General features: G+C 41.0%; 1 protein-coding gene across 3 annotated transcripts in view; it reads left to right on the forward strand.

Annotated features, from left to right (window-relative positions):
* Nucleotides 1-19,061, forward strand: part of FBXW12 (F-box and WD repeat domain containing 12) — a 52,532-nt gene that overhangs the window by 13,153 nt on the left and 20,318 nt on the right. For 2 of the 3 annotated variants that reach the window (XM_033926100.1, XM_033926103.1), the window contains exons 3-4: nucleotides 9,058-9,221; nucleotides 9,851-9,972. In XM_033926100.1, the coding sequence (XP_033781991.1) occupies nucleotides 9,058-9,221; nucleotides 9,851-9,972 (286 nt within the window). Of the gene's footprint in view, nucleotides 1-7,050; nucleotides 7,121-9,057; nucleotides 9,222-9,850; nucleotides 9,973-19,061 lie in introns of all 3 variants that reach the window. The other variant, XM_033926102.1, reaches the window with a different exon arrangement.

Below are 19,061 nucleotides of genomic sequence, written 5' to 3' on the forward strand. Positions count from 1 at the left end.
CCCCCTGCCTTCCAAAAATATCTTATCTACCCTATTGCATTTCATACTCAAAATCTCCCAATTTTTCCAACATCCCACTGGGTTGGAAAGAATAAAAAGACTCACTGGCCCCTGTTGCACAAAGCACAAACAGGTTTTCAGGATGGTAAGCAGTTGACCTCTTTCCGCTGTGCAGATTTTTGCTACCACAGTGGTTACAATGCATGACAGCAAGAACTACCTACTATATTTAGGGTGGGAGAGGTGCAGGTTTTTCAATATTTACAAAAGCAGAATGACTAATTAAGAAGGGGGTCTTCAAAAAAGAGACAACACAGACTCCCTCTTCTAAAGACTTGGTCTTATCAGTGTAACAGTGTGAAACAGCCTCTTGAGGATTCTGTGAGGCCTTTAGAAGACGGTGCTAACAAGAATAGCTCTTTTCATCCGCAGGCCTTTATGAATGCTTGGCAGCTTTACTCTCATCTTTCTTATTCCAGTCTCGCACATCTAACAATTAGCACTGAAATAGCGGAGGAGAGTGTGAAAGGGTTACTCACCATGAGAGGAATAGCTTTTCTGTTCTCACCAGTCAGCCAAAAGTAACCTTCCCTCTCAGCTTCAAGGAAATATGCTATAGAATCCTGACTAGGGGAAGGAACAACAGCCATAGTCTTGTCAGCGGACATATGAATGCACAGAAATAGATATGTGTCTGTGTCTAAAGCAAGCAAGAAGTAAAGTTATGAAAAGGATACCTCTGAGCCACATAATTTTTGAACACAGAGGGCCTGATTCATGAATCTTCACCCCCCCCCCCCTTCCCGACAAAGAATAGGAGGAAAAAAAAGCCATGGCAAAGTAGGCCCAGGATGTATTTTTTACTTGCTGAAGTCAATCGCCCTCCTTCTGCCAGATATGTTTTTAAGCCCTGAAGTGGGGCGAAACAAGCCTGTGATGAATGAGTTTGCTGGCTGAGCCCATCCTAGTGAGATAAGGTGTAGCTGAATTTCGAGGTCATGGGCTTGGCCCAGAAGCACAGTAAGTTCTTGAGATGGGTTGAAAAGGAGATCCTGTTTCTTCAGAATGAATTGTTGCTTATCATATGAAGTTTTTTTTAGAAAGACAAATTGACCGTGCACTGAAATATCTCCACAGCATACACAACGTGCAAGAGAAATGTCAAATAAAGAGCGATGCAAGAAGGCGTATAATATTTTGTTTTGTCATGATGCCTTTGGTATTGACAAGGCAAAAATAAATTTAACTTCCTAGAGTGTTTTTTGCTGTTTTCTCAGTAACCACTTGGAATTTTGATGTGAAATTTTGCAGCTTTATTTATTGCTCCAATCTACATTTATGTGCCAAGTGGAATGAGATTATTTTTAACCACAGCAAAGTTATAAGCTTTTTGGCCTGACTACCCAGCAATTTTTGCACGTTCAAAAATATTTCAATGTAAAACTGTCATTATTTGAAGGTAAAAACCCCCCACAGGCTACCAGTTTACTGGTAATGACATCACAGGGACTTAGATTTTTGTCTGGGGAGCAATGTTGGAGGCTTATCACAAGCTTCAAGTTTCAAGTTTAATAAAATTTTGATTAGTCGCTTAATCCTAATTCTAAGCGATGTACATAGTGATAAAATTACAAAGTTTTAGGAAACAATACAACGTATAAAAAGAGCTAAGTCTTACTGGACTATTAACAAACTTGACAAACTTAAAAACACAAGGAAAGGTAGGGAAAAGACCTACAAATTATTTGAAAGTAAGCAAGATGTTTAGGAAAATACATGAGGAAGGGGAAGTTAAAATGCTTCAATAAGGTTATATAGTAAAATTAAAATTAGCTAGGGAACTAGCTAGCTAATTATCAAAAGCGTCTTTAAAAAGAAAGCTCTTTAATTTACTCTTAAATTTCTCCAAGTTGCGCTCTTCCCTCAAATAAATAGGAAGCGAATTCCATGTTTGGGGGGCTGTAATAGAAAAGATAAATTGCCGTCTTGTACTAATAATTTTAAGTGAAGGGATCGTTCCCAAAGCTGCAAACAATCGCCAAACTCATGGAAGCACTGCGGATGATCTGGGATAGCCTGCCATGGAGACTGATATGGGCTGTTAAAGGCTTGCCAAAATGACTGAAGGCTTGTGTTAAAGTTGGAGGTGGACCCTTTGGGGCAAATTCTATAAACGGCATCCTACCGCTGTCTAACCAGCCAATCGGGATGCACATTTTTTTAAACAAACTCCCCGAGGCAGGCAGTCTACATTGTAGGCGTCTTCGCAAGCCTAGGAAGGCGCCTAAGCTCACCCAAGGCTAGGCATGAGCGTGGTTTTGCCTTAGGTGAGCTTAAGTGGCCCAAGGCGTCTCCCTAGGGCCACAATAGGCGCCTGAAATGTAGACCAGCAAAATGCCTACATTTCAAATAGATGTGGCCACTGAACTGATCACAGCAGGGAAATCTCTCTGCCACAGTCAGTTTAACTAGATGCAAGGTACAGGGTGAAGTGTAACAAACAAAATGGAAACCAGAAAGAGGATTGGATATAGTAAAACAAACTGGCTTCAATAGAAGAAAAGGAGTGATTGAGAAGTGACCCAATTAGGCTTGAAAAACTGCTCAGAAATATGAAACTCTGAAGGGAAGGCTGTTAAACCTCCCTTGGAGAAGAGTTCACCTTCCAGTCACTGCAAACTTAACAAGTTTATGGGCACCCTCAAAAACTCCAAAGATGTTTGAAAAACCAAAGTTTCAAAGTCTTTCTGTTTTATGCAAGAAATGTCTTTGTTTGGTAAAAGTTAAAACTGCCACCACTGAGCTCTGTTTATTGTCTTTGGGGGTCCCAACGTGGCCCCGTTTCAAATCCTGCTTCAGGAGACCCGATGTCGATGAAAATCAGAGAGTAACAAATGTGGACATGTGTGAATCTACAGTTCTTCATTAGCTAAATACTTTTACTGGTCGTGATGTTCAGTTGTATCTAGAAATAAGATTTAAAAACAAGTCTGTGTGAATATAATCTCTAATTTACACTAGACTACAAAGGTTATTCAAGACGGGGCCACGTTGGGACCCCCAAAGACAATAAACAGAGCTAAGTAACTCAGTGGTGGCAGTTTTAACTTTTACCAAACGAAGACATTTCTTGCATAAAACAGAAAGACTTTGAAACTTTGGTTTTTCAAACATCTTTGGAGTTTTTGAGTGTGCCCATAAACTTGTTAAGTTTGCAGTGACTGGAAGGTTAACTCTTCTCCAAGGGAGGTTTAACAGCCTTCCCTTCAGAGTTTCATATTTCTGAGCAGTTTTTCAAGCCTAATTGGGTCACTTCTCAATCACTCCTTTTCTTCTATTGAAGCCAGTTTGTTTTACTATATACAGTCAGTTTAACGGCAGGGGATCCCGTTCCCCCCTCCTTGCAAATACCCGAAGCCACCCCCCCCCCCCCCACCTCCGAATGGCCATGGCAGGAAGAGTGCTGCCACACCGCCGACACATCCACTGTCGGGGAGTAGCCTAAGGGACCTGGCCAATTGGTGTCCTAGACCATTCCCAGTGCATCCCAGAATGCACTGGGAGCGAGGCCTAAGATTCCAGTTGGCCCAGGTGCTTAAGGCCCCTCCTAGGTCTGATTACTTGAATGAAGGGGACGTTCTGGCATATGAACAGGGTTGCAGCCAGTAATCAAACAATGGTTATATACACTGCACGAAATTTGCTGGAGATGGTAATCACGATTGTCTTCTTTAAAAAATATATATTTACCCCCTAATACTATGAACTTGGGTGCCAAATTTTACACTTAACATACAAAGTTGGGCAGTTTGGGGCCAATATTCAAAGCAATTTAGCTGGCCACTAATTAGTTAATTGTATGGTTGGGTCTAGCTGCTTATAATCTGTTTGTCATGCTATGTAACCTGATTTTATTGCATTTTATAACCTGCTTAGGTTTTAGGCAGGATAAAATTGTTAAATAAATATATAAATTGTGTTATTAGCATATGCAAACAGGAAAACTGCCACCAGCCATTTTAGCAGGGGCTGTAGTAAGCGTTTTTCAGCATACCTTAGTATAAGGCCCCAAAACTGAAGTGTCACCAACTGACCACATGTGATCTGTCATCTGTTCTCAAATGACGGCTCCTCTGCTAAGTTTGACTCAGTTGGAAACTTGTGAATCTCAGATTTTTTAGTTCAATTGTTGTTGTTTTTTTTAAATTCTCAAAACCACAACATATACGTACAATATAATGAAATACAAAATTGAAAGCATAGAAACAGTTTATACACGAGAGCAAATAATGCTAGATCGTACAAATCCCGTCCACCCCAAGCCAACTTACCCCCAACCTACCCACTAGAGCAGGAACATGGTCACATGCAACCCAAAATATAGACTTCAGCTAGAATGATAATAATTATTATATCAGAATAGAGGTTCGGAGGGTAACAAATCCATATACTCTTTGAGCAGGGACCATACCTTCAAGAATTTATCAATATGACCTGCTTTCTCTGCAAGGTTTATATTTGTAACCAAAGGGGTCCTTTTACCAAGATGTGCTAACCGATTTAGCATGCGCCTAAGTAAATGGACCCGAGTGAGTCCCACTAAAAAACAAATATCTAAATAGAGTATGCTTCCAGCATTTTCTAACCATATACAGTGTTCCTTCGCGATTCGCGGACTCAGTTATTCGCAGTATTTTCTGACTGCCTCTTCCGGTCAGAAAATACAGGGAATGAGTCAACGAATCAGCCTTCTGCACAGACAATTCCTCCTCTTCCCCCCCCCCCCCCCCCATGAAATCAGCTTTCTGCACAGACGATTCATCCTCCTCTCCCCCCCGGTCAGGAAAAGAGCCTTCTGCACAGACGATATTTCGTCCTCTCCATCCTGGTCATGAAATCAGCCTTCTGCACAAACGATTCCTCCTTCTCACCCCCCCCTCCCCCGGTCAGGAACAGACGATTCCTAATCCTCTCCCCTCCGGTCAGGAAATCAGCCTTCTGCACAGACGATTCCTCCTCCTCTCCCCCCCCCCCAGTCAGAAAAAGAGCCTTCTTCACAGATGATTCCTCCTTCTCTCCCCCCCCCCAGGTCAGAAAAAGAGCCTTCTGCACAGATGAATCCTCCTCTTCTTCCCCCCACCGGTCAGGAAATCAGCTTTCTGCACAGACTATTCCTCCTCCTCTTTCCCCCCCCCCCCCCCCCGGTCAGGAAATCAGCCTTCTGCACATATGATTCCTCCTCCTCTTCGCGCACCCCCCCCTCCCGGAGTATACCGTGTATGATTTACTGCGCCGGCCGGTGCTCCAGCTGTTCTCTCCTGCCTTTTTACAGACTCAAAACCGCATTCACGGTTTTTGAAAATTTGCGGGTGTTCCTGGAACAGAACCCCCGCAAAGTTCGGGGGAGTACTGTAGTCCTATAGAGACATACACTTCTGCCCAGAGTGTGGTGGTGGCCAAAAAAAAGCAAACAGGATACTAGGAATTTATTAGGAAAGGGATGGTAAATAAGACCAAGAATACTGTGATGCTTCTGTATCTCTCCTTGATATGACCTCACCTTGAGTATTGCATTCAGTTCTAGTCACTATGGCCTTGTTTTACTAAGGTGCGCTAATCGAATTAGCGCGCGCTAAATGCTAATGCGTGCTTGTTAATCTGTGGATTTTTCTTTCCAGCTTATGATTTATCTTTAATCTTATCTATTGTTTTGCCTTTTGTCTTTGTTTTGTTCTATTTCTATCATTTAAATTTCTCCAGAATTCTACTGTTCAACGGCTCCCCCTTCTGCTTCTATTCCTTTCTCTCCTCTCTTCTACCTTCCAAAGTATTTAGATCAATGCTGTCTTGTTAAAATGTTTATTTTATTTTTATTTTTCCTCTAACTCTACTTTTCACTTCTCTATTACCCTCCAGGTACTTTAGTTAGATTGTGAGCCTTCGGGACAGTAAGGGAATTTTTCAAGTACCTTTCTTATTTCTAATCTTAATGTATATTTTCTGTAAACCGCTTAGAACCTAACGGATGGAGCGGTATATAAGAAATAAATTACATTACATTACATTACATGGACCATTTGGCCTTCATCTGCCATCATGTTTCTAGGTTTCTATAACCATAAAGCTCTATGACATCACAATGCAGGCAAAGAGCCTTAGCCAATGGGAAGAAGATATGCAAATGTTAAGAGCCTTAGCCAATAGGGAGAGGAGGAGATAGTGGATGCTGCAGAATTCTACTGTTCAACGGCTCCCCCTTCTGCTTCTATTCCTTTCTCTCCTCTCTTCTACCTTCCAAAGTATTTAGATCAATGCTGTCTTGTTAAAATGTTTATTTTATTTTTATTTTTCCTCTAACTCTACTTTTCACTTCTCTATTACCCTCCAGGTACTTTAGTTAGATTGTGAGCCTTCGGGACAGTAAGGGAATTTTTCAAGTACCTTTCTTATTTCTAATCTTAATGTATATTTTCTGTAAACCGCTTAGAACCTAACGGATGTAGCGGTATATAAGAAATAAATTACATTACATTACATTACATTACTAATTCGATTAGCGCACCTTAGTAAAACGGGGGTATATCGAAAATCCGATATAACGGAATTAGGAAAGGTTGAAACACGAGTGAGCAAAATGATGAAGGAGATGGAACTCCTCTCATATGAGGCAAGGCTAAAGAGGTTGGAAAAGAGATGACCGAGGGGAGATAGGATGGAGATCTGTAGAATCCTGAGTGGTGTAGAACGGGTACAAGTGAATCGATATATTTTTTTTTTTTTTACTCTTTCAAAAAGTACAAAGACTAGGCGACATTAAATGAAGTTACATGGAAATACTTTAAAAACTAATAGGAGGAAATATTTTTTTTCACTCAATGAATAGTTAAGCAACGGAACTTTATTGCCCAAGGATGTGGTCACGGTGGTTAGTGTTTAAAAAAGGTTTGGATGCGTTCTTGGAGGAAAAGTCCACAGATAGATATGGGGGAGAAGACATGCTTTGTCCTGGGATTGGTAGCATAAAATGGTAATAATTTGGGCTTCTGCTAGGTACCCATGACTTGGATTGGCCACTGTTGGAAGCAGGATGCTGGCCTAGATGGACCATTGGTCTAACCCGGTATGTCTATTCTTATGTTCTATGAATCTCAGCTTTCTACTAAAGTCATGATATTATTATTATTATGCTTTGATTAGTCACCCATCAGCAATCTATAAATCTTTGTATATATAAAAATGAACACACAAAATATGATACGTGCGATGCCAGAGTGTGTTGTGTGCTGGAGGAAGGAAGTTGTTTGTCCCATACCCCTCCCTGATGAAGCCAACCATTTTGTGCAGCAGTGGTGATTAAGAATTTGTTCCTTTTTTATGAGCTGTGGCTGTTGTTAGAACTAATGTTATATAGTAATGGTGGGAGAGACTGTGAACAAGCAATGATGGTCTCTTTACACAGCTTCTCCGTGATATTTCACTGGGATATAGTTGTGGGTCTGAGCGTTCACTATTAAGCACGTATCATATTTTGTGTGTTCATTTTTTTATATATACAAAGATTTATAGATTGCTGATGGGTGACCAATCAAAGCAGTATTTTCAGTATCACCCTTGTTTTGCCATTATAATTCCCTTTCATAATAAGATTGTTATTATTATATCATGACATTAAAAGAAGTGGAATGTCCTTAAACAGTATCAAGGTATGGAGAGTTCCAGAGAAAATGCAAATGTCTAAAGTGTTTCAAAAGAAAGGCAAAACAGCTAGAATATTTAAATTGTGTGTACTTACTGATATCTCTAGTACGTGTCCATGTGTGGATAGATAGATTTATTTATTTAAAAGATTTCTTAACCGTCTGTAACTAGGCGGTTTTACAAATAAAACATGCAACACGTTATACAAACAATAAATACAACAATTCCTTCATATCAGCCATTATTTACGACACTCAACAACGTATCAATACAAAATCATTCATATCCCAGGATAGATATTTATTGACATTTTTAGGCGTTTCTTAAACTTCTGAAAATCTACAAAATCTCTTTGCTGTCCAATCAACTTATGCCACACCATTACTCCCATGAAAGAGTTAGCGGAAGACCTAGCGCCTGTCGGCGACAATCGAACTGCCCCCTGAAATCGCAATTCTCTGCGTGGCCTATAAAGTGGCATAGTCTGTGACAGATAACATGGAATCCCTTGGTAGATAATCTTAAACTCCAACACTATTGTCTTAAAAATAATAGTGATTGTACAGGCAGCCAGTGAAGTTTTTTCAAACACGGTGTTATATGGTCGAATTTTCTCAGACCACAAATCAACCGTGCAGCAGCCTTTTGAATCATCTGCAGGGCTTTATGCTCACACATGGCCCATGCCCCAACTCATTTGACAGTACTCTGGCGCTCTCCTGCTTGGGTCAGAAGGATGCTGTTGATTCCTCCCCAACCCAATTTTGCTTTGAGATCAGCATGTAGACAAACACCATTCCTGTCCTTCGTGGGTACTTGAAAAGTGCCTCCTGTAGAAATAAAAAGCTGTGTTTTAACCAGGGCTGTGGAATCGGTAGATAAATCCTTCAACTCCGACTCCAGGTACCTAAAATTGTCTCCGACTCTGACTCCATAGCCCTGGTTTTATCTATATGTTTTGAAATCAGGGCTGTGGAGTCAGTAGATAAATCCTTCAACTCCGACTCCAGGTACCCAAAATTGTCTTTGACTCTGACTCCACAGCCCTGGTTTTATCTATCGTACTCTTTTACAAAGCCACGCTAGCAGCTGTGCTGCGTTAATGGCCCCGAAGCCCATAGAGATTTAAAGGGCTTCGGGGCTGTTGCTGCGCGGCTTTGAAAAAGAGGCCGTATATGTTTTGAAATCATGGCTGTGGAGTCAGTAGATAAATCCTTCAACGCCGACTCCTCAGTTTCAGGTACCCACGACTCCGACTCCAGGTACCCAAAATTTGTTCCGACTCCAACTCTGACTGCCCAGCCCTGGTTTTAATGTAATGCATCTTTACGGTTCATTTTGGCTTTATACTTTTTATAGAAACATGTGTCTGCAGTGTTGGACCTTCTGCAATGTATCGCGCCTAGCTCCTGGAATGCAGACCTGGAAAAAGTACTACCTGCATCGCTCACAGGTTGATCGCAATATGACCTCAGGCTGTGCATCCGCTGATTATACTTGTAAAAGCATGAGGGGACACACAGGTATGGAAGATAACTGCAATTTTCCAAACAGCCATTCTGCATGTCTATTTTGTACATTTTCAAAGCAAAATGTATTGTGCAATTACAGTAAGGGGGTGTCAGGTCAAAAGCGCGCCGGGACAAAGGCGCACGCAGACAATTGAGCACAGCGCGGAGGCGCGCGCCGCAGAAAATTACTGTGGTGGGGAATTACGGGGGCGTGGTGGGGAATCCCCCCCCCCCCACTTTACTTAATAGAGATCGCGCCGCGTTGTGGGGGGGGGTTGTAACCCCCCACATTTTACTGAAAATGGGAGATTCATCCAAATGGTTTACAATACATTGAATAGTAATCAGGTACCCTTAGATATTTTCCCTATCTGTACCAGCAGACTTACAATCTAACTGTGGTACCTGGGGCAATAGAGGGATAAGTGATTTACCCAGAGTCACAAGGAGCAGGCTATGATCAAACCTAGCAACCTCAGGGCTCTAATCACTAGGCCCCATTCCTCTCTCATTTAACACTTGTTAAGGCCAATAATTGATTGCTGTCACCAATGTGACCAGTTACTTTGCATAAGTATCTTTGGGCAACCTATACATAATTATGTCAGCCTAGTACTATGTTGAAATATCCTGTTTTACAGGAACTATTATTGGCTTGGCCTATCTCTCGGAAAATATACATGAATTTGGCACTGAAAAATTGAGATCCGTTGTTTGCACTGCATCTACCGATGGCACTGTTCGAGCTTGGGATGTCCAGGAGGTAAGACGAACAATATCTGGTCAGTAATAATCTGTAAACCATATTAGATAATAGTCCAAAACAATTAGTTAAGAAGCAGTACTATAAAACCCCACAATACAGTACAGGAAAGGCCCTAAATAAGTACACAATTCAACTGCAGTGCTACCTGGCTTCACATAATAAGAACCTAAGAATAGCCTTGCTGGGTCAGACCCAATGGTCCATCGAGCCCGGTAGACCATTCCTCACGGTGATCAATCCAGGTCACCGGTACCTGGCCAAAACCCAAGGAGTAGAACATTCCGGAATCCCTAAGAGTAACAAGATTCCGGAACCCCAAAGAGTAGCAACATTCCATGCTACCTATCCAGGGCAAGCCGTGGCTTCCCCCATGTCTTTCTCAATAACAGACTATGGACTTTTCCTCCAGGAAATTGTCCAAACCTTTCTTAAAACCAGCTACGTTAACCGCTCTTGCCACAACCTCTGGCAATGCGTTCCAGAGCTTAACTATTCTCCGAGTGAAAAAATATGTCGTCCCCCCCTCTTGGTTTGAAACAAGGTGTTACACTGCATGAAATTTGGTGGAGATGGTAATCACGATTGTCTTCTTTAAAAAAATATATATTTACCTCCTAATATTATGAACTTGGGTGCCAAATTTTACACTTAACATACAAAGTTGGGCAGTTTGGGGGCCAATATTCAAAGCAATTTAGCTGGCCACTAATTAGTTAATTGCATGGTTGGGTCTAGCTGCTTATAATCTGTTTGTCATGCTATGTAACCTGATTTTATTGCATTTTATAACCTGCTTAGGTTTTAGGCAGGATAAAATTGTTAAATAAATAATAAATATTCAACTAATATTAACCGGGTAAGTGCCACTGCATATCACGGGTTAGCACCTAAATCAAAGCCAAATGTGTTGGAGGTGTTCCATGGACTGGTATTCAATTTCACCGGGACAGACAGGGAAAATGCTTGAGTATCTGATTGTAAAACCGCTTAGATAACCTTGATAGGCGGTATATAAAATCCTAATAATTTAAAAAAAAAAAAAATTAAATTTACCTGCCTAATTTTCAAGATCCTACATGGCATTCTTCCTCCCCTAATCCCACTGTCCTGGAATTCTTCGAGACCTGACACTACCAGATCCGCCCACATACTCAAACTATCTTTCCCCTCGTTAAAAGGCATCATGTATGCAGGCAAATTAGGGAAATCCCTTTTCTTCAAATTCACTGAGCTTTGGAACAACCTCCCTGCCCCGCTGCGGAACCTAGGCTCATTCCAATTATTCTGAAAGCATCTGAAAACCTGGCTTTTCTCCAAAACGTAAGCTATCTATTTAAAATGTAAAGCTAGCTATCCTCTTCATAACCTCTAATTTCTTATTATGTCCTTCCCTCATTTATTGAATTTACCTGTAAATCGTCCCAAATTATACAAATAAATAAATCTTTACAATATTTAGTTAATTTTCCCAAACATCCATAAATTTTTTATAATATCCCTTTTGAATGGCCATAAACTTTTCCATTTTAAAGACATAACATAGGGATTCCCACCAGAATGAATAATTTAATCTATCCCAATTTTTCCAATTCTTTAAAATAAGCTGCATGGCAACTCTCGTCATTATAAACAAAAGTTTGTTATTTTTTTGCCGAAATTTGACTTTTTGTCCTCATAGATGTTCCAAATAAAATGGTATCATACGATAGTACCACTGGATTTTCTAATAAATTATTAACCTGATCCCAAATTGATCTCCAGAATTTTAGTATCAAAGGACAATAGTATAGTAAATGATCTAACATCCCAACATAACTCTTGAAATGTTCACCTGCTGCTCAGCACGGTCTCGGCTCCCTTCTGATATCACTTCCTGATTGCGGGACCAGGATGTGACATCACTTCCTGATTGCAGGATCAAGATATGATGTCAGAAGGGTGTCGAGGCCGGCACGCGAAGGAAGTGGAAGATGCTGCTTGCACCAGCAAACATTTCAAGAGGTACATTGGGGGGGGGCAAGGGAGGCATGCTCAAGAAGCAGGAAACATGCTGGGCACTACCGCCCCGGGCACCAACCTCCCTCGCTAAGCCACTGCCTGGAAATTCGGTGCCAGGCCATGTCATGAAAGCAAAGCGTTCAGAGATGCACACATTCATGAGGTCCTATTTATGCGGTTAACTTGGCCAGTTAAGTGCCAAATATTGTTATTTAACTAGCCAACTGCCGACTTCGCCCCCCAGAACTGATTACCGCAAACTGGAAATTGGCTATTTTCAGCTGCAGTAACTGGTTAAGTGCCCCAAAAAAATGTGTGGTTAGGCTTGAGCAGGAGATTTAAGCAGCCAGGAGCCACTTCTCACCAGTTAACCCCTTCAAATATCAACCCTATTATTTTCAATTTCCTATTAATTTCAAAGCTAATTAATATGCTTTGAGGGGGGCTGTTATTAATCTGTAATAAAAGTTGGGAGTTCTAATACACCATAAGTTACCACAGCAATGACGTAACTTGTGGTAGCTCTGTATTGCAGGTTAGTCACTTTCACAGTACATGCGTAATGCTGCTTGTGTTCAACTTCACAAATAGCATTAAGTTACCATTCAGAGTACCAGACCTCAAAGGCACAACCTGATGCTCCTGGGCACTTCTTAAAGGGGCCAGCCAAAGAGGCAGAAAGCTTCCCTCAATGCTCCTCCATTGGGAAGCAATTTGTCAATACAGGCCCCACAACCGAGAAGAAGCCCCTTTGACCTGAGAGGACCCCTCCCCATCAAAGCCCCAAAGGATCCTCTCCAGTCAGGCAATATACCTCACTCTCCCTTGCCCACTCCCCCCCCCCACCTCCCCTCCACCCAACAAGGCCTACTTTGAAAAAGCTTTTTTCTTTATACAGCAGCTTTACCTCCTAGCAATAGTACTGCAAGACTACTGCTAGGATTCACCAATGTCGTATTGAACCCAGTGCCAGCAAGGGCAGGAGCTACTGGTGGGTCACTCCTGCCTAAATCTCATTTTCGAGGTAGGCCTTGAGGAGCTATTATGGAGGGAGAAGTGTCAGGGGAGCTTTGATTGGAGACTCCTTCCCAGTTAGAGGGGCTTTGAGGAGGGAGTCTTCTCAGTATGTTTATGTTTATTAAAATCTTTATATACCACATCTACAGCTAAAAGGGATCAAAGCAGTTTACAATATAATTCAATCAAAATTATAAAAAGAACTCCATTTAAATAAAAAAGAAACATTTTGAATACATAATATTATATAACAATCTAAATTAATTAAATTAAAAATTAATTAATTTAAAAAATATAAGAATATATAAATGCAGATTGAAGTCCCGAAGTCACATCTTGTTAGTTTAAAAAGGCCTTTAAATGTCTTTTAAAATTTTGGAAAGATTCTTCCTTTCCCAGTTCTACAGGCAAACTATTCCATAAAATTGGAAAGAAATAAAAAAAAAAAAAAATGCACAATTTCTGGTTGAGGCAAGATGAGCCCAGGCGTATAGAATAAAACTAAATTAGACAAATATAATGGTTGCAACTCAAATAATGCTCTATGTGTCAACATCAAAATCTTAAATTTGATCCTAAATTCCATTGGTAACCAGTGGAATTTTAAATACAAAGGAGTTACATCAGGGGTGACAAAGTCCCTCCTCAAGAGCCGCAATCCAGCCGGGTTTTCAGGATTTCCCCAATGAATATGCATGAGATCTATATGCATGCACTGCTTTCATTGTATGTTAATAGATCTCATGCATATTCATTGGGGAAATCCTGAAAGCTTGACTGGTTTGCAGCCCTTGAGGAGGGACTTTGACACCCCTGAGTTACATGATCACGAATATGTAGAGGGGTCTTTTATGGAGGTGGAGGGTCTTCCAGGCAGAGTTGACTTTTATTGAGGAGGATGTCCCAATTAGAGGTCTGCACGGGAACGGGGATCGCGGGAATCCCCCCTAACCCACGGGACTCCCACGGGGACCCCCCTCTAGCCAACGGGACTCCCACGGGGATGGAAAGCTTTGGAAGCAGGGTTCGTCCATATAATATAATGGACACGTCAGCCTTAGTAAAAGAGGGGGTTTATAAGTTAATTAACTGAACAGAAAACAAAAAAAGGGTTCCACCAAAGAGATTCCACAAGGAAACAGCAGCACAAACACAAAAGAAACTGTGGAATTGATGATCCTGTCAGAAGTAATTGCTGCTTTTTATGGGGACGGGTGGGGATGGAGGTAATTACTTGCGGGGATGGGTGGGGACAGAGAGGATCCTGACGGGGACAGGTGGGGATGAAGAGGATCCGGGTGGGGACGGAGAGGATTCTGGCGGGGACGGAGAGGATCCTGGCGGGGACGGGTGGGGATGGGTGGGATTTCTGTCCCCATGCAACTCTCTAGTCTCAAAATCAAAGGTTTAATTGGGTGAGGAGCTCTCTGCTTCTTTGACTGGCCCCTTTAAGAAGTACTGAGAGAAATTCTAACTAAATCCTTCTCTTTTATTCATGTCACAGTATTGCGTGCATTTAATCTGGTATGTTTTCCATTGCATGCAATTTTCATTAAAATGTATTCACTCAGTTTTAAACTTTAAAATGAAGCCCAAGTTACTGTGTTTTTAAAAAAAATGAAACTTCCAATATGGTTTCAATGACAAAGAACAATCTCAAGAAAGGATGTTCTTTCATCTTTGCTTGGTGCAAGGAGAGAGATGCAAAATTCATTTTTGAGTTTTGATACGTAGAAAATCATACACTAGAATGCAAAGGACAAACAAGAGTTGCCATGCCAAAGAATTATTGGTTTAGATATTTTTTTGATAAGATAATCTCATTTTCAGACACTGCATTTTGGCAGAATGCCAGGGATTCATTAAATACAAGGAAGAAGTCTGAGTCATTATTACACTATGCTTTATAGAAAGTCTGAAAACCCCTCAATCGGAGGAAAAACAAAGGACTAAAAATAAATATTGGGGGGGGGGGAGTATTCATCCAGCAGTAGTCAGTGATTTTTTTTCTCACTGCCAACATTATGCCATGATATTCAATGCCAGCTTTGTCTGGGCACCAGCATTGAACATCCAGGTATGTGCGGGTGGCAGCACTTAACTGGTTAAGAGTCTCTAATAAGTCTTCATTTGTCATAGTTTTAGTTTTACCCTCCTCCTATTTTATTTCAACTAAATCTTAAATTTTATTAGATTTTTTAAATTTTTTTTTATTTTATTATTTTCCAATATGAACAGTGCAATATAAATATATACATCTGAAACATATCAAACCATTACAAAGCACTTTTGAACTACAGAAATTAAAAGACATCATTACCCCCCCAACCCTGTAAAACTCAGAAATGTAAACATACATCAAATATATATGCAGTATTCTCCCCTCCCCTCCCCCAGATGTGTATGGGAACGAAACCTAATTTAAAAGAGATAGAAGACATAAATATATAACTACATATGTTAAACAGATGCAACAAAAGCTGCTAACGGGCTCCACACTAACTTAAATACCTTATTATTCCCCAAAAATTCTGCATTCATTTTTTCATATTTGTTACTAGAACACAAATTTGCCCACCAAAAAGGAAAATTTAAAGTATCAGAACTCTTCCAATTTCTTGTTATCATTTGTTATCATTATACCTTTATACCGGTCAAATGGGGGGAAAAAAGCTAGAGTTGCTTTAGTATCTTTACAAAAACCAATTGTAGCAGGTGGGATAAATTTTCCAAATTTCTATAGGTATCATCAGGCCTATATTATGCATCAGGGTATGTACTGGGTCCTTCCAGAGCTCAAGGAGCATCTTCCGGACTGGTTGTATTTAGAATGGCAATTGATGTCCCCATTGAGATTGTCGCATGTATTGAGTGTTAAATTACTAACCTATGTGAAGGATAATATTATTTTAATGGATACATGGACAACTCTAAAATATATTAATAATCTATCTGATATTCAAATAGAGAAATCCACATGTCAATCATTATGGGTAAACTCCAAGATTCAAATTGGCAGGACGAAGATTGCCTGGAAGCAGGTGTACGTACGTACTTTAGATGATGTACCAACTTAATTTTTTTAATTGTGTTTGTTTTTTGTAATATTGTCCATTTATATAATATTTTACCTATGTTTATATAATATTTTACCTTTGTTTGTAATTATTTGTTTTATCTTGTACATCGCCTTGAATGTAGAGTAGGCGATTAATCAAATCATTTAATAAACTTGGAAACTTGGATGTTGTATCTCATGGAAAATTGCTTGAGTTTTCACAATTGCAATGGTCCTTTGGTATTTCTAAGACTTAAATTTATAAATGGTTGCAATTGAAGCAAGCCATTCAGAAAGGGTTCCCTGAATGGAGAAATTTCAAAAATTACTATAGCCTGCAGATCCTATGTTTTCAGACAGATTCCCTGGGGCATCATGCCTCCCGGTGGTATAAATTAATATCTGACTTATTGAATAAAAAACCAAAGACGAGTCTTAAAGACATTTGGAGCATTGAGATCAAGGAGCATATTTCTGCAGCTCAGTGGCCACGAATTTGGACTTGGAGGATGAAATGTACAGTGTCAGCGTCTATGAGACAAACCTGTTTTTTTCTGTTACATAGAAGCTTTTGAACCCCTGTGCGTTTACAAAAAATAGATAGTTCCAGATCTAATAGATGCTGGCATTGTCATACAGATATTGGGACATTAGATCATCTGCTGTTTTTTTGTCCTGTGATACTCAGCTTCTGGAAATCGATATGGGGACAAATCAATGTAATACTTGGTTCTGCAATTCCATTGTCATATGAGATGGTTATATGTGGTACCTTATTATATGTAGATTTTTCTAATTTTTAATATTGTAAACCATCCAGATACATGTGATGGTTGGTATATCAAGCCATAAATCAACTTGAAACTTGAATATTCAGCCTTAACCAGTTAAGTTAAACTGGCCAAAGATAGAATGGCTATTTATTCAGTCCTATTTGGCCACCTAACGTAACTGGTTTAGGCCTGAATATTGGCACTTTATTTGCAGTTAACTGTCCCCAGACCGCCCACTGAAGTAGTTAATCAGCCCAAATTTATAGACAGACCCTTGCTCCTGTGGTAAAAAAATTGCGCCCGTGTCAGACTCAGCATCTCCTCCCCAGCTCTTCTTGCGCCTATTTTACCTTCAGGAGCCAACCATGCCACGATGAAGACAGAAGGAACCCAAAACCAAAGCCTGAGACCAATGTGATTTGAAGAATAAAATAAATTTTATATTTTGTGATTAGAATATTTCAGATTTGAAATATGTATCCTGCTAGAGCTGATATTAGACAAAACTAGAGACCGCAAAGCCCAGGCTGTGCTTCTTTAGCTTCCAGCTGGCTTAGGGCTCTCTCTCTGACCAGGAGGCAGTTGCCCTAGTTGCTCTCCCCTAAAACTATTCCTGCCATGTGTGACTGAAGTATTCTGAAAGTAAAATAGGCGCAAGAGAAGATGGGGAGGAGATGCAGAGTCTGATACAGACACAATTTTTGTACCACAGGAGCAAGACTTTTCACCTCTTCCACGGGGCGGTGAAAGGTCTTGTCCCCATTCCTGCGGTAAAGCAGTTCCAAATGTCCCCATTACTGCGGTGACCACGGCTTACTGCGGTAAACGGTCCCCGTGTCATTCTCTAGTCTCAACTATCTGAAATAGGCCTTTTCTTTAGCACTCTCCAGACCAGTAGAGGTTAATCTTTACGAATGGGTATATATCCAATCATGACCAACAGGTGGAGACTGAAAACAAAACTGTGAGATAGTACATAAGATATCCCCTTCTCTATTCTCCTCAGTCTACTTCAGTCTCCAGCAGGTGGTGAGTGATCTGTACCCATCTCCCTTGGTAGGGCTGTTGGAATTTGTTTAGGGGGTTTCTCGTCCCTGTTTTTGGCCGGACAGAGCTTGGGCGGGCTCTGTTTGGGGATCTATCCAACCTCAGGGGTGTCAAACTCAGCGGGTCTCAAGCGGGGTCCCTCCCCCCACTTCCTCCACCTCCCCACATTTTTTTTAGAGGAGCCTCAGCGTTCAGCCTTGCCCCCTAAATCAAGCAAGGCCTACTGCTTCGAGAGCCTGTGAGTCTGTTCTGTAAAAAAAAAAAAAAATCCTGAGGTAGTGCCGGTCTGCAGGGTTGCTTCCCTGTCAGTTTTCTGTGAAAATAGGTAGTCTCAGGCTATCGTCCCGTCCAAATGAACTTGGAAGAAATGTAATGACTAGAATCAGTGGCGAAGCAAGGGCAAGAGGCACCTGGGGTGATGGCCTCCCTTCCCTACCCCTGTACCTCTTAACTTCCCCGGCACAAGCAGCATCATCTTCTTGCTGCCCGCGTTGGCTCTCTCTCTAATGTCACTTTCTAGGTGCAGGACCCAGAAGTAACATCAGAAGGAGAGCCTTTACTGCTCGCACCGGCGCAGAGACAGAAGTACAGTGGGGGGGGGGGGGGGAGCAGTGAAAGCGTGCGTAGGGGAGGGGCAGAGGAGGTAGGGTGCTGGTGCCCTCACCAGGACGGCGCCCAGGGTCTCTCTCCCCCCTTACTACGTTACTGACTAGAATGATACTTCATACTTTGGTCCCTCCTTTCTTTTAAATTTAGAACTAGTTATAGCTTTAAATACAAACACTAGTGTTGAATCCCAATCCACAATTGATTTGATTAGTCACACATCATGCTCCTTAGCTCATTTTTATTTTAGTATTTATATACCACTTAAAGCCTAAGTGGTCAGGTACTCAAGTATTTTTCCCTATCTGTCCTGGTAGGCTCACACTCTTATCTATTTTGTAAAGCCGATGCACATATTACTATTACTTCTTATCATTTCTAAATATAGCACTGTTAGTCACAGCCTTTGAAAGGTAGCCACTTTGGCACTGTATATAGAATTAGGTTCTGCTTTGCAATCTAATGGATGCAAGGCATGGAAATGGAGCAGAAATAGCAGATGTGTGGAACACTCCCCCAACTCATGTGCTAATTTATAAAATGCATGAGAGAGATTTGCATACCTGTCACTTCCATTCTATGCCAGT

The sequence above is a fragment of the Geotrypetes seraphini genome, chromosome 17, assembly GCF_902459505.1.
Source record: "Geotrypetes seraphini chromosome 17, aGeoSer1.1, whole genome shotgun sequence".
Classification (NCBI taxonomy): Eukaryota; Metazoa; Chordata; class Amphibia; order Gymnophiona; family Dermophiidae; genus Geotrypetes; species Geotrypetes seraphini.